This window comes from Cyrtonyx montezumae, unplaced genomic scaffold, assembly GCF_038088225.1.
Source record: "Cyrtonyx montezumae isolate F1298 unplaced genomic scaffold, pur_monq_1.0 scaffold_0, whole genome shotgun sequence".
NCBI classification, from domain to species: Eukaryota; Metazoa; Chordata; class Aves; order Galliformes; family Odontophoridae; genus Cyrtonyx; species Cyrtonyx montezumae.
The window spans coordinates 31,910,349-31,925,955 of NW_027071824.1; the positions used below are offsets into that span (position 1 = coordinate 31,910,349).

The 15,607-nt window shown below is 36.8% G+C and overlaps 2 protein-coding genes across 5 annotated transcripts in view; one reads left to right on the forward strand and one right to left on the reverse strand.

Moving 5' to 3' along the window:
• UTRN (utrophin) overlaps nt 1-15,607 on the forward strand; it is a 296,332-nt gene that overhangs the window by 275,967 nt on the left and 4,758 nt on the right. For both annotated transcript variants that reach the window (XM_065731580.1, XM_065731573.1), the window contains 4 exons: nt 4,245-4,403; nt 4,771-5,014; nt 11,447-11,555; nt 13,015-13,101. In XM_065731580.1, coding sequence (XP_065587652.1) covers nt 4,245-4,403; nt 4,771-5,014; nt 11,447-11,555; nt 13,015-13,101 — 599 coding nt within the window. The remainder of the gene's footprint in view (nt 1-4,244; nt 4,404-4,770; nt 5,015-11,446; nt 11,556-13,014; nt 13,102-15,607) is intronic.
• The window catches only part of FBXO30 (F-box protein 30), a 352,871-nt gene that overhangs the window by 74,173 nt on the left and 263,091 nt on the right, over nt 1-15,607 (reverse strand). The gene's annotated exons all lie outside the window — the stretch shown is intronic.

A 15,607-nucleotide genomic window follows, 5' to 3' on the forward strand; every position in this document is an offset into this window, starting at 1 on the left:
GAAGTACGACTTTTTTTGGTGATAAAATACATCAGTGTTTTAACCTCTCTGTATCTTCTGTTCTGTTAATGAAATCAGTGTAGTAGGACCCTGCCTCTTTATAGTTATTAGTGAATAGGTCACAGTTTTCCATAGTTTTCCTTTCCACAGAGTTTCCTGTAAAAATATTCTCTATTTTAAAAAGAGGGAGGAACATGATGAACTTGTATATCAAAATAGAAGAGAGACTTACAAATTTGGGTATCGGGCCTGTTGTCAGAGGAGAACTATTACACAAAGAAACATACGGAAGTTCAGATGCCAAAGGGGAGAAAAAGAAACTGTTTTATCCAGTGACACTATTTCTTTTGTGGATAACATAGCATATTTTTGTTAAGCTGCATGCAGAAGTACTCACAAAATTCTGAAGAACTTTCATTTAAAACTTGTAATTAGATTATTGTAGAAAATGGAATAAACGTTAACTCATAATGTTAGGATCCCAGTTTCGATTATAATTTGCCTACAGGGAGAACATTGGGAATCTAGGTTTATGGCTCAGCTCTATTTGTATTGTTAGACAGCTTGACATTAAAATATGTGTGCTGTAATCATTCTGTATAGATTGAATTAGAAGGAGCAATTTGAATCTTGGATATGTGTTTTTCAGCTCAGAGGCATCTGCAGTAAACCTAACCAAGAAAAATCACTTTTTCTTATTATATTCTTTTGAACCTTTAGGAGATTATTGATGATTTTAAAATCAAGTGCTGTCTTCATAATTGGAGTTATATTCTGCGATCTTCATCAGTCCCCAACAGTCTCAGGCTTAGTTCTCAACAATCTCAGGGCTTAGTGCGAACATGTAACAGACACAAAGTTGCACGTAGTTTTGGGAAAATACTGTTTTAGCCTTGTCAGGTTAGCAGGTTCATCAGCAGTAAGATTAACACACTTCATTCTTCAGAGGGTATGTGTAAGTGTCTTTCTTAACTGAAGAATAACCACCAAGGAAAACTAAGAAGACAAGATAGCTTCTGCTGTCAGTTACACATCATGAGGGTTCTTTACAGGAATGTTCTGCAATATAAAGAAAGCATTCTTCAATGAAAAGTCTCGTTTTTTTTATTAATCTCTTGTCTTGAATATCATTATGATATCCTAAAGCTCCTTCAGGTTTTCTGCACTCCACTCCACTCTGATGTGTGCATTCTACCGAAATAAGTGTTTTCCTAAAGTAGTAAATTATCTGTAGACAGCAATAAATAAACAAATAAATTTTCTGCTGTTGTATGTCCATTCCCTTAACAATAACAACAGCAACAAAAAAAATCTCATTTATTTTCTGAAATAACTGTAGAACAAAAATATTTTTTTCTAAGTGTGTGCATTAGACTGATGGAATGAGTTTTCTTTGCCTTTATAATTTCTGAAAAATAGTGTATATCTGTAAAGCAGACAGGACTTCTTATTAGCAGAAATGATGGCTTTTCAACGAAGAATGTTAAATGATATTCCTCATGGAAAGCTGTGACTCACAATTTGACAAATTACAGTGTAGGAAAATTAAAAAACAGAAGACGTTTTTAGAGAGATAGGAGAATGTTGTTCTCTTATTCCTGTAATGTATGAACTGTCCTAGCTAGCCTACACTGAAATTAATCGTGTTGAACATAATATGAATTTTTTGTGTATAAATGTGAATGTTTAATATGTTTTGTTTTGATTTGTTTGTTTTTTAATTAATGCCTTCAGTACTGGTCATCTAAGTGTCTGCAGTGCTGCTGATGGCACTTCACGGCCAACTGAAGATATTTAACTTGTTAAGGAGCTGTGCACTCAGGTGCAGGGGTAGGAGCAAGCAATGAACCACAGTGGTACTTTGAGGTGGCACTGCCACTCAATGTCTTATGATTCAAAATGGAGTACATAGCACCAAAATACTTTGACATGGTGTAAATAGTTAAAAGGCAGCTTCTCATAATGAGAAATTAGCTTCAGATCAAAGGTAAAGGCAAAAGCAGCATTTCAGTGTTCCTGCTTGAACCTTCTTTGAATATTTGTCATGACATCAGTAGGTCAAGGTATGCTTTATCTGGACGTGGTGCTTGATATGAAAAGAACATGACAGGAAAAATGAGGATAATGGAGGAAGGAGAATCACAAATATACTCATCTCTTACTATCTGAAATCTTAATCAGACAAAATAATACACTGATGAAAAGTGGCTGTCAGGAAATCTGAATTTTTCTCTCTACATCTTAGTCTTGATGAAAGCAAATGATGTGCAGTGTTTTGTCTCTTGCCCCCTTCATGCACGTTTTGGAATTGATCTGTTGAAAATACTTACTCAGAGAGAATAGGATATTTCAGATCCCATTTTCATTGTCTCTCCTTGTTTGGGTGCTCTTCTTGTTTGAGGTGTACTTCTCTCAAAATCGGCTCTCTGGGATGTTATTTTCACTACTTTCTTGTATGCTGGAATGCTGAAAAGGAACTGCAGTCTCTACTCTTGAAAGAATTCTGTGTACAGTTCTAGTTTTTCCTCAGAGTACACAGACTCCATAAGAGTAACCACCAAGACTAAGGAAATTATTTTGATATTGTGCTTTTTATATTGGTGGCTGAGTGTTATCTCTGACTAATTCAGATGAAGAAAGTCCTGGATTTCTCAAAATTGGAGTATTTCTGTGCCACGGAGTGCATCTCACTCCATTTTGATGCAGGATGTTGTGAAGCCCAGTGCTGGAACTCCTGTGCTACTAATGAACCTTCGTTACTAATGAGCCTTAACTACAGATGTGATTTTTGTTGGGCAGATTTAAAGCACTGGTTATTGAAACAGTAATTCTGCAAGACAGACTAGATGTGGAACGCATGGTAAAATTAAATTCTTATTTTTGAAGACTGTTTTTATCAGATTTACCTTACCATATGAAAAGGATTGTTATCATTTGCAAGATATGATGCCTTGAAAAAGAACAGTCAATATTCAGTCTGTCATATACAGACTGTGAGTTTTTAAGCTAATGAGAGAGGAAGAAAGTGAATTTTTTCTCTCTACTGAATAATTGAGAGTCAAAAAAAATAACATTATCTGGAATCCTTCTTGAAGGAGGATTGTATTTATCTGTTTTGGTCTCACCTGTTGGACACAATGAAGTGAAAAATATCTAAGAATTTCCACTGTAAATTCTTTCTTAAAAGTGGTTTATATCTCTTATTAAAAATGAGGTTACAGCTAATGTAAAATCTTGACAGATTTTAAGTTTTAATAAATTCAAATATAATAAATCCAACTTTGCAGCACACTGTTAAAAAGATCTATTTCAAATGACCTACATAGTTGCTTATGAAATGATTCACCATCTTAAAAAGTAGACAGTATCCTTCTGATACCTAATTAAAATAAGCAGACTAAACTACTTTATCAGATGAACCTTCCCTGACAACATCAACACTTTTGCACAAAAGAAGCCTGTAATGCAGTTATACTGTATCATTTAAATTAATATTTAAACAGTGTTTTGAAACCTGAGTGGTAGAACTTTGTTCCTTCTCTGTAGTCTGTTTTAACACTGTGCTGCTTTGCTTGCTGAAGGTGTTGCCATTAAGGTGCTACCACTTCCCTGGTTATTGCAGCTGTTTCAGTTTGCAGTGTGGGGCATCCCTCACATTTCACTGGACATGCAGTGTACTACCACAGCATGTAAAGCCCCAACAGAGGTTACATCACTTTGGAAAAAACTTAGTTATTATGAGTTGAGTTTTTGGTTTGTTTTGTTTTTACTAAAGTAGAAGTAAAGGATAGAAGTGCCGTAGCATTCTCATTGTCACATCAGAACATGGTTCAAACTTGATTAACTACACTTCTTATAGTTTTATTTATTTTTAAGGCATTTTAAGTAAATCATTTGCATTTGCAGTTCTCAGATTCTTGCTTTCACTGTTTCTTTCTGAACCACGAGCAGCATTGGTTCTCCATGCATACATTAAACTGCTGTTGTACACTACTGCTAATCAATCCTCTTTTTCGTGTGCACTGTACTTGTATTTTATTTTTAGAAACAATTCATAAAAATGTGAAAACAGTTTGCTGAGATACACATCTGCATTTATATTTTAAAATCTTGCAGGCTTATTTCCTACTCTTAGTCCTTTCACGTAAACAAGCAGAGGAAACCCTTCAGCTTGACAAAGTTGTTTGCTCGTGTAATAAATGTGTTATTGCTCTGTCTTAATCTGCATTGTTGTATTGTTCCAGAGAGGATGAGCACACCCTTATCCAGCAGTATTGTCAGACGCTGGGAGGAGAGTCACCTGTGAGTCAGCCTCAGAGTCCTGCACAAATACTCAAATCAGTGGAAAAGGAAGAGCGAGGAGAGTTGGAGCGCGTCATTGCTGACCTTGAGGAAGAACAAAGGTGTCTGATAAGTGTCCTGTTTAGTGCTTGAATTGTCACCTCATTGTTTGAGCTAAGTGTATATTGTTGGAGAAGATGAGAAGGGATGCATTATTTCAATGATTTCACAAAAGAAATAATCAGTCAAGGCATGTCATGCATGGCATAACTCTATTAGGCAGAAGGGGGTGGTTCTACAATAAAAGACCATAGGTTCACTTCTACTTCATTGTGCAGATTTTTTTTCATAAACTACATGTCAAACATTGTCTTTGCATGAGCTGCTAGTATTCTCTAGTAGAAGGTGATGATAACATAATTTGATTTAAGGATGTTTTTATTTTAAATAATTTACATCATCGTTCTTTGCTTCTCTTCAACCTACCAGGGGTCTGCAGACAGAATATGAGCAATTAAAAGAGCAGCGTCTTCGGAGAGGAATAAACCCTCTTGCATCACCTCCTGACTCCATTGTTTCACCTCAGCATGTTTCTGAAGATGCTGTGCTCATTGCTGAAGCTAAACTTCTAAGGCAGCATAAAGGCCGCCTGGAAGCAAGGATGCAAATATTGGAAGATCACAATAAACAATTGGAGTCTCAGCTTCACCGACTGCGTCAGCTACTTGAGCAGGTAAATGTATACTAATGTCCGTGTCTTTTCTGGCAGGTGACTTCTGCATGATGGATTTCTTGGTCGTGTGAAGGTATTGGGATTTTACTGTAATATTTTCACTGTTAGTTTCCCCTGTTGCACTCAGACATTTCTAGGGTGAAGAGGCATTTTTTCTGCCCTGTTATAAGCTACTGTGTATGTCAGATGAGCACAAAATGATTACAAGTGCTGGAGTGATCATGGTAACTTAGCGAACATACAAATAAGTGCAACATTTTTTTCCAAATTGAAACGCAGAGGGAAGAAAATATATACAATTTTCCAAGTAGTGGTACTAGTCACACCCTGTATCTGACTTCAGTTTTCCAGTCTTTCCTTAATTTATTTTGTTTTGTTGCTGTGGTCAGTCACTGAAACCTTTCTTGACGCAACAAAGACAGATTGCCGAAGATATCTCTAATATGCAAAGGAACAATTATTTTTCCATTTAGAAATCCAAGTATCCATGTATACACTGATAAACTACACCAAAAGGTGTTGCAATGGAGAGCCTTTTTGCAAATGCCAGTAGCTATTGACTGTAGATTTTGTTGGGGGAAGAAATGTTGATCATTTTCGAAGAGCAGACACATCCAGATGCAAAAAAATAAAATGGCAGGTTCTACAAGGTGTTGTTAGAGAAGTTAGCTTGTAGAATATTGTGTGTGGAAGCTTAAATTATGAAATAATCATTACCATTGGCTCAGAATTCAGCAAGGTAAATGATTTCTGCCTTCCTTGAACTGGATGATTGGTTGTATGTATTAGGGGATTTAACTAAGCTGGGAAGCAGGCTGCATAAAACAAGTATCAGTATGGTGTAAGTCCCTACTGTTGATGATACCCTTATTACAGTAATGAAGATTTTGTTGTTGTTATTCCCCTGGCTGATGATCATTTTTCTAGGTAGTCTTGGCACCATAGCATTAGGATGCATTTTTTCCAGTGACTTCCCTACCCCTCAAGCAGAATATGATTGTTGTTGCTGTCATTCTAACATATTCAATCAGTGTTCGAGTAGTTTACATATTTAACAGGGTAGATAATTGGTGCAGCTGTTGATAATCATTCATGAAGTGAGTACCTTGATAACTATTGCTGACACTAGGTGTTTTGGAGAAGAATTTAAAAGTTGTAAAGAAACTGCTGTAGAATAGAAACAGGGAAGTTCTGCCAGAACTACAGACGGTTTCAACTCAGTGCTTAAAGCATTAAAGTGTTCACCCTTTAATTTTTTTTCTAATGTGTCTGTAGATAATCTTATTGATATTATATTTTTGTAATCATTCAGTACCTGTATAGCATTCTTAACAAGATCTTGAGAATATCTGTATGTGTTGTGCTAGTGGGGGGTGGCTTTGAGAAGAGAGCAACATTTTCTTCTTAGCAGTTCTGCCTCTGAATTTTTTTGACTGTTCTGCAGCTTTTGGTTTCTGATAGGGTAAGGTGAAACAAAGAAGATCTTTTGTAACATTTCTGATTTGTTTAAGCCTCATTTGCTATACACTTACTCTTTTGCTTACTGTCCACAATCTCCCTCATCTGGGAAATCCTGCTAGGCTTCTGGTTGTTCCTTCTGCTCTTCCCAAAGATGTTTCTGTTTGTCACTTTCTAATGGAGTGTCTGGTACCAAGTCAAGCATTTAAGATTATCTGCATTATTAATTTTGAAGGATATATGTGATTTTTCAATATAGCTTTCTAAATACATTCTTACATTATGATTTTGTGTTCTTTTGACCTGCCACTAAGCAGTTTTTTTTATTTTTTTGCAAGCTATCTCCAAGGATGGTGAAGCTATTGCCCTGAAGGGGCTTCAGAAACTTAAATAATTCAAAATTTCAGAGTATGTTCTTTGGAATTTCTTTATGTCAACATCAATACTGTTTTGAGGCAGCTCTGAATCATGTTACTGCCCTCTTCAACTTTCTGGAAAAATGACTGCTCTTCAGCATGTTTGTTTTTCTGTCTAGGCTGTTCACAGTTTGTGAAAGTCTTTCCATCTCCCACTGCTTGGGAAAGACTGTTTCAGAATCCAGCTGGAGATCTAAGTTTATTTCTTTCCTTTGTTTTTGTTAACTGTCTAAATTACTTTTTAGTGCATGCAAAAAATCTCTTGTCTTGTTAATGAGATAGATAATTTGCATGAAAGATTATCTTAAGTCCAAATGTCAAAATACATAACAATGTGATTCCTCCAGTAATAATTATTGGTGTTAAAGGACACCACTGTTTGTCTCACAGCATTTTCTTTACTGTGATTGGCATTTCATGTTCTCTCTGTTTCTTTCTTCTGACAACACCAGATCCCTCCATTTCTTCTTCTCCACTCAGCCTCCTGACCATTATGTTTATAAAGTACCACTGAATCTAAAATACTAGGACCTCTTTGTCTAATCAATAGGGGTAGAAAATGAATGAAACTTAGAAACTCCTACAGTAACTTAGATCTGTATCAGTGCATTCAAAGACATTCTTTAGAGAGCACCTTTAGCAGAAAAGTGTTTGCATCCTCACTGCACATTTGCCTTCTTTAGATCACAATTTGGAGGTTAACATGCTATTTTTATTTTAGCAAGCCCAAAGGATTGGTAGCTGTCACACAGTGTTGTCATTTTGTCCACCTGATTGATTATAGGGCCAGAGAGGAAGGTGAAACAGAATTAGCTTGTGTCTGCTTTGATACCACCGCATTATGCTAATCATAAAGGAAAAAAGTCCATTTTCACTTTTATTTTATACAGCCCTTTTAGATACTACATGTACAAAGTAGAATTAAGATCTATTATGAAGGGCATTTAAAGTCTCATTTGATTTTTCTTTATCTGAACAACTGAATAGAGGTTTCATGCTGGATCTGATATTGAATTTAATGGAAGTTATCATCTGTCAATGAATGTACGATAAAACCAAAAGACAGCATATATAGGGGCTGCAGCTCCTTCTCCTGCTGAAAGCAGAGGAGCTTTAGCAATAGAGAAACGAAGAGGGCTTTGTGTTCTTTTTGTGGCTGAGAGAATAAGCCAGGAACAAGAAGGAACATATGCAATGAATTTGGAAAAGGAATTAGCCTGCTTCTGAGGTATTCTGTAGCTAAGATGTTTGGGGGGTGTTTGTTTAAACAATGACAACAACAGCAGAAGTCAGATGAATAGAAAGTATGACTTATCTGTACTTCTAGCTACAGTTCAGGCTTTTCCACAGGAAAGACACCAGTAGGAGTCACACAGAAGTAAGGCATTGTTGATCCAAATTGGTTAAAAAAAATATCTCCCTTGAGATCCTTTAAAACTGCAGTATTGCAGAGAGATTCCTCTTTCAGAATTTTCTGCACAACTTATTTTTCCATTTGTATCTTTATTTAGTTTTACATAACAAAAAATTTCACATCCCAGAAACTGAAGTGTTGAGTTTTGATTCCACAAGTTCTTGGTGCTCATTATATAGCCTTAGAAAAGAGACTTATGACATTTTTGTACCTCCAGTTCTTTCCCGTTAAAATTTGGGTTATCTCTTGTTAAAACTGTTAAATCATACAAATATGTGCAGCTATATCCTCAATTATTTTGCATTTAACTTCACTCAGTATCTGCTAATTAAGACCTTTCTTCCACTGACACAGCTCTTTCTTTGCTGCTCCAAACCCCACAGTCTGCTGAGCTGTATGGTCTTGACTTTGTAAGAAGAGGATTTGGGTTTTGTTTGGCTTTTCTTGATATTGTAGTCATTATAACTCAATACTGTCTAATGGAAATGAATTCATTAGACATTGGCCTCTGATTAGAAGGGAATGTGTTTAAAAAAAAAGTAAAATTCAACTGTGATGTTTCATTCTGACTGCTACAGCAGTATGTGATAGATCAATGTAAAGTATTCCAGTATGCATTGTTTGCTCTCAGTTAATCCAGTTAGAGTCTTCATGCTGTGTTGTTGCTTTTTTTTTTTTTTTGTCATTTGCAACAGCACTCAGGGACAGTAAATAACCTTCACTACTAATTTGTCATTTAAGTTTGTAGATGTCTTTTTTTCTATCCTAATTAATCCTGATTTTGCAATGTCTTGCTATCTCTAGTCTAGCCTTCCTGTTGCTGTACTGCAGTTTATTGTCAAGTCCAGCACTGATCTGCAACATCTGATGTACAGACTCAGATGTGAACAATCAAAATCATTTATTACAGGTTCTAACATCCCTTATATACATTCACAAGTTTCCTCTCTTAACTTTCCCACCCGCCTTTACGTGTCAACAAAACATTCCGCAAACAGTCCTTAACTGTGCATGCAGGTGCTTATGGAATTAGTCATGACTCATTCCTAGCCATGAACTCTTCCTCCAGTCAGGGTCATCATCATGCAACCATCACACAGCTTACTTGACTTAGTTTTTCCCTTCTTCTGGAGGTGTCCTTCATTTTCAGCCTTGCTTTCTCATGCCATTTATCTTGCTCCATGGATTCTGCTCTGACTAGTCTTTCTTGTATTCCCACACTAATCTTCCTCACTCCGTCATCTCTGCATCATTTATCTATGTTTACTGATCCAAGAGGAACAGAGATCCAGTCCAGGTACAAGTCTGAATTTTGGATAACTCAAATCCTCCCCGTCCATTTATTCATGTTGTGGACAAACACCTATTCTGCCTCTGAAGCTACCCTTGTTCTACACCGAATTAACCTGTAACCTTCAGAGAGTTTACTTCATCTCCTTAGCTCTGAAATCTTCTTCAACAGCGGTTGCTGTACAGAATTTTCTGGGATTAGTTACCCCCATCTTAGTGTATTTTAAATCACTGAATTCATTTTATCAAGACCCTGTAGCTGGGCTGAAGCCTTATACTGAATAGCAAATGACTTAAATACTCAGTAGGCATTCACTGCTCATACCAATGTCTTGACGGTAAAATCCTTGCCTGACTTGAGATCATTTCCATTTTTCTTTGTCTCCTAAGTGCAGAGCAGTCTCTCTTGATTTATTCTTTTAGTCAAATGTGGAAGTTGGTATTGTCATAGGAAAGAGAGATGAGATCGGGAAGAGAAAAACAGATTCGCTGAATACTCAAGGGAACATTTCCTTCTGTCTCACCATAGTGTGTGCAAGAAAAGGTATCTCTCATTGTCAAACAATTAGCAGTTTTTTGTTGAAGTTTTTTTTTTTTTTTTTAACTTACCTCAGAATTAAATGTTGCTGTGTACTTAATGAACTACCAAGGAGTAAAGTTGTGCACAAATGAGCTGTTGTGTCTATTCCTTCTGCAATGAGTCTTATCTTGTTCTAGATACTTTCTCAGTCTCAAAAAAAATCTTTAAAATAATTTTTGCATTACTTCTGTATCTACTTCTGACAGATCTAGATAAATAACCTGCTTTTTAAACTGTTCGGAAATAATTTGATGATACAGCCATTTCAGTGAAGATTATGTAATTGGCTCAGATATAAATGCTGTTAAACATGCTTCTGGCTTTTCAGAACAGTTGTTTTTGGAGCTTAAATATTGTATAACTCTTCTTCAGAGGATTTCTTGATTTCTTACAAAAATAAAAGAAGGGAAAGAGTTAGAAATGCCTCTGCAGGGTTCCTTCCAATATTTCTGATCTTTATAGTGAAGAAGTCTTATGATCTTTTCTTGTTTTGCATCCACATATATATACATAATCTCAAGCACACACGTGACTACAGAACTTTGATGTTTGATTCTTAAGCTCACTGTAGGAATCTAGAAAGACTTGCCTCGATAGTTTCAAAGTATGAGGACTCCTGTTCACAATTTTCTGGAAATTATGTAGTAAAATTTGGAGATTTTTGCCAATCTGGAGTTCTCCATACACTGGAGAAGCAGCAACAGCAGAAGTGGTGGGCACTGACTACTTTTTAGATTTAGCAGTTCTCCTGAATTTGGCATCTTTGTTCGGCTTGGTTGTGAAAGAAGTCAGTGAAATAATTTCTGGATGGAACTGACACTATTGATCATCATCAGTCACCTTAGGTAAAGCTTCTTAGCATGGATTAGCTGGCTGCCTTGTGTGTATGCATGTATGTATATGTACATACATACGTACCCAACCTCATTAATTAAACTGTGTAGTCTTTAGGTGTAGCTGTGCTGAGGGCCTTGTCCAGCTGCTTGGATTGTACTTAAATTGTGGTTCTATGTGACACCACTCATAGCTGAATATCGTTAGTTAAAACGACAACTGGAGGGTTATAAAAACTATGCTGAAGCCTGAATTTTTTTTTAATAGGCTATTCTGTTTTGTCTTCCTGATAGCTGTATAGACCTAAGCCAGCTTTGAATACTTTGAAGAGAAAGACGAGATAAAAAAAGAAAAGAAGCAGGGTGACCATATACAAGCTCACGCTTAGATTATGTTAGGTATAACTACCCTAAATGTGCTTTTCACTGTCTCCCATGTAGCCTGAGTCAGACTCCCAGGTTAATGGTGCCTCTCCCTGCACTTCACCCCAGCATTCAGCCCTTGTCTACCCACTTGATCAAGAGACGAGCTCACAGTTTCGTCAGACAGGTGAGTGTCTGGTCAGGTAACATGCTGTGTGAGTGTAGACAAATACTGAATGGTTTTGTTTGCATCTTTCTGAAATTTACCAACAAAAACACACAAAAAGAGTCTGATCTTTGTGATGGTACTGGGTGCAATGCTTATTACACCTGGAGTGCTGCTTCCCCTCACCTAAAAGCAGATGCAGTATCACAAGGATCTGAGTAATAGATGTCTGTCACAGTTTTTTTGGTCCTAGTTATTCTGAGCTACTGGGTTAATCTCCTCCCCCTCCCCCCCTCCTTTTTTACTCCATTGGAGTGAAATGGCCAACAGCTGTTTGTCCTGCAGTATGTGCATACAGCCAAGTAATCTGACAGATACAGGAACTAATGTCCAAATCCATATAATTGAAGCTTTCTGATTGCTGCTTTAAAAATTCTGTGTATGCCCTCCTTATTCTGGTGCTTTGACCCCACCCCTCAAAGGCTTTACATCTTTAGGAATTATTTAGTATTTAAAAGTACAGCCTTTTCACATCAGGGGATTTCTCACTTGAAAGATTATTTTAAATTCTCCAATAGCAAAACTCATTAATTCCACTGGCAATTAGCAAAAATAATTATGGACCACTGAATGTTCAAAAATAGGAGAAAAAAATAACAGATTTTTCTCAAACTAAGTGTAATTTCCTCCCTATTTTTCTTTTCAAGCCTTTGTTTTATAAATTTAAGAAAATTATGGTATTTCTGTGGAAAGCCAGAAAAATATTCTTTTGCATACTGAGAAGTTTTCATTCAGCATTGATGTGTGTTTTCATTATAATTTCTCTGAAAAAACATGGAACTTCTCTGAGTCTGATTTAATGCAGTGGTAGATTTACAAGCAATGCTGTCTAATTACACAGCCAGTTGTATTCCCTAAACATTCCATATGCTAATTTTGAGCAGCACTTAAGAAATATCACAGCGATGAGGATTTTAACACTAGTGAAATTGCTGGTGCATATTGAATAAATATTGCCTAAAAGAGGATTGTTTATTTATTTATTTTAAAATGTGTTGGCCCTGGAAGTTAGGTGACAAACACTCTGACACAAAAAGTAAAGAATGTAACTGAGCAATTATTGAGTGTACTCCCTCCATCTTGTTAACCTTTTACTTAATTTAACCATAAATTCTCATAAGCTGCTTCTGGTTGATAATTCCTTCCAGTTAAATTTTGGAAGCAATGGTTGAGCTTTAATAACATAATTTTTCATTCTGTGAATCAGTAATTTAACTTACATCTCCTCTCCCAAATCTGTCAGTTACCAGTGATAGTTGCTGCACATTAAGGTACACATGCTTCAGCAAATGGTTGTCGTTGAAATGTAAAGCAGCATTCAAATGGATGGTTGGGTGGGAATGCCTTTAAGAAAGTTATCTTCTTGTTTTATTTCCTTGTTACTAAATTAATTGGGTTTTTTTTGTTGTCATATTTGCAGATGACTTGTTAGTTCCACCTCATGATACCAACACAGATATGACAGATGTTATGGAGCAGATCAACAGCACATTTCCAGCTCGCTGCTGTAAGTGGAACAAAATACCTCTCAGACAGTAGCCATAAATGAGATGGTCTTTTGAAGAAAAACGTCATTTCCATGGTATTGACTAAGAAAAGATCTCTCTGATAAGATTTCTTGTCAATACATACAAGTTACAGAATTCTGTTCTTTATGGCTATTCAACATTCATTCACCCATATTTTTGAAGGAAAATAAAAAATATTCTTGTGATTTCACTATAAGAAAAGTCTGTTGCTTCATGTGGAATTTCTATTTGTCTGCTGCATAAGGGAAAGACACCTAGAAGTCCACTTCTTGCTGATGTAAAATCTATGAGAACCTAAGTGAACGTGAATTCAGAAATTCTGAGCACTGCTTATTTAACAGAAATTGAAAATAATGCAATAGGGTACAGTAGAGACCATAGCCAAGTGCTGATTCCCTGAACTAATTATTGGACAAGTTACTGAACTGATTGACTGTAGGGCAAATAACCCCCAAGAATGGCACTCAAGGAAAATAGTGCAGAAGATGGTATATTTTTGGTAGGCTTATGTAGATGGCATACAGACAACTACCAAGAAGGAAGTGGCTCACCTTTTATGATGGTTGAGGCACACCATTGACTCCACACAAGAGGGATCTCCAAGAAGAGATCCTTCCCTAGTGGTGGTCAGCCCTTAAATGGGGTCTGGGAGAGGTGGAGTCAGGCTCTACCCCTTCCAATCACACAGGTATATCACCTTCACCTGTGCCCCTGCAGCTGACTCAGTGCTCACCTCAGGTGACTAATCAGTGGTTCAGGCCGTGATTCAACAGCTCCCATACATTGACCAGAAGAAGTAACTGTTAATGCAGCACATAACGCTATTCCCTGCTTAAGTACATTGAAAGTTAGTATTTTATTCAGTGTCCGTTAAAGTAAAATCAAATAGCTTCATATGCATGGTTTTTATCAGCCAACATATGTTTCCACTGGCACTGTTCCTTGAACAGTGTCAATGCACTTGGAAGAATGAGTAGCAATCTTTCTGGTTCAATCAGTATTTCAGACAGACTGTTGTTTTTTTGGCAGGCATGAATTAAAGTGGCAACTTTCTTATTTGTCTTCTTTTTTTTAACCTGTGTACATACCTTTATCTTCTTCATCAGCTCTTCTGCTTTAGAGGAACAGTAGTGAAAGCTGATACATTCTTCCACTTCCAACAGTTCTTTACAATGAAATGTAATAATGATGGCTAGTTTTAAAAGGCACAAGTGAGAGGGAGGTGCTGATGCCCAGTCCTTTTGGAAACATCAGAGCTCTGCTCTATTCTATGCTATAAGCTCCATGAACCTTGTTAAAATAACCCTTTTATCTCTTGTGTATACATTGGCTGTGAAGAACTGCATCAAAGAAGATGTGCTTTGCACATTTTGAGAAAGCAAATTAGGATTTAACAAAAGTGGTTTTGATACAACTGACCCTTTATATTTTCAGTGAGTTCAGTAGTTCAGAGCCCATTGCTTTGTAAATTAAGGATTTGATTGTAAGGAGCATCTCTTCTTGAAGCCAACAGCTAGTGGAGCTACCTGGCACACCTCAGAGGTGTGTTGCGTCATAAGCAGAAAATACAAGCAAAGTACAGTTCTTGTTTTTGCAAATTAATTTCTGGCATGTAGAAGCAGTGTAACAGCAACTTGGGCATTTGGCCCAAGTGAGATTCCAACAGATTTGTCGAAATATTCCCTCACATTCATGTATCAGGGCAAACTTGATAATAATAAACTGTTCTCCACACTGGGAAATGGGGAAACAACCAAATATTCACAAAACAACACTGAAGATAGGGCAAGAGGAGACTGTAAGTTAAAGTTATAACACCACGCATGGGAACTTCTTCACAGTTCTGTGAATTCTTGAGGACCAAACCTTATGAGAAAAGGAATATCCAGTTATAGAAATCCTGGTAATTTTCAATTTTAAGTTATTTCAACCTGTGGTCTGTTGAACCCTGGGAGTCTGTGGACTAATTCCAAAGGATGCTCAAAAAGGTCATAGACGAGTTCATGTACTGTGCATGATTCTGTGCGGTTTCCCCACGCTGTTACATGATCTTTTTTTCTGAAGTTTAAATCAGGAGGAAGGAGTCATCTTGCTACAGATTGTACAGGACACTTCTCTAAAATGCATTAAAAGAAAGTTGGAGGAAAAAGGTTGTATTATACTACTAACCACAGGACATTCTTGGATCCTAATCCCTTGGGACCCTTCCCCTAAGAAATGGTTGCTATTGGCTTCTGCTGTTCTGATTGCATACAAAACATGCTGGGAGAGTTCTGCATAATTGAAGGGACAGTCACAATGCTTAGAGCTCTCCAGAAAGATGGATTTTCAAAACTTTGCCAGAATAACTTTGAAGTATCCAAGCAAGTGTACAGAAGGTGTCTCATTTTTAAATCTCTGTTAACAGCTGCATCACTGAAATAAATAAGCAAGCAACTTGCAAACCTGATGCACTAAAAGAAGTGGGGAGGAAGCTACTAACTC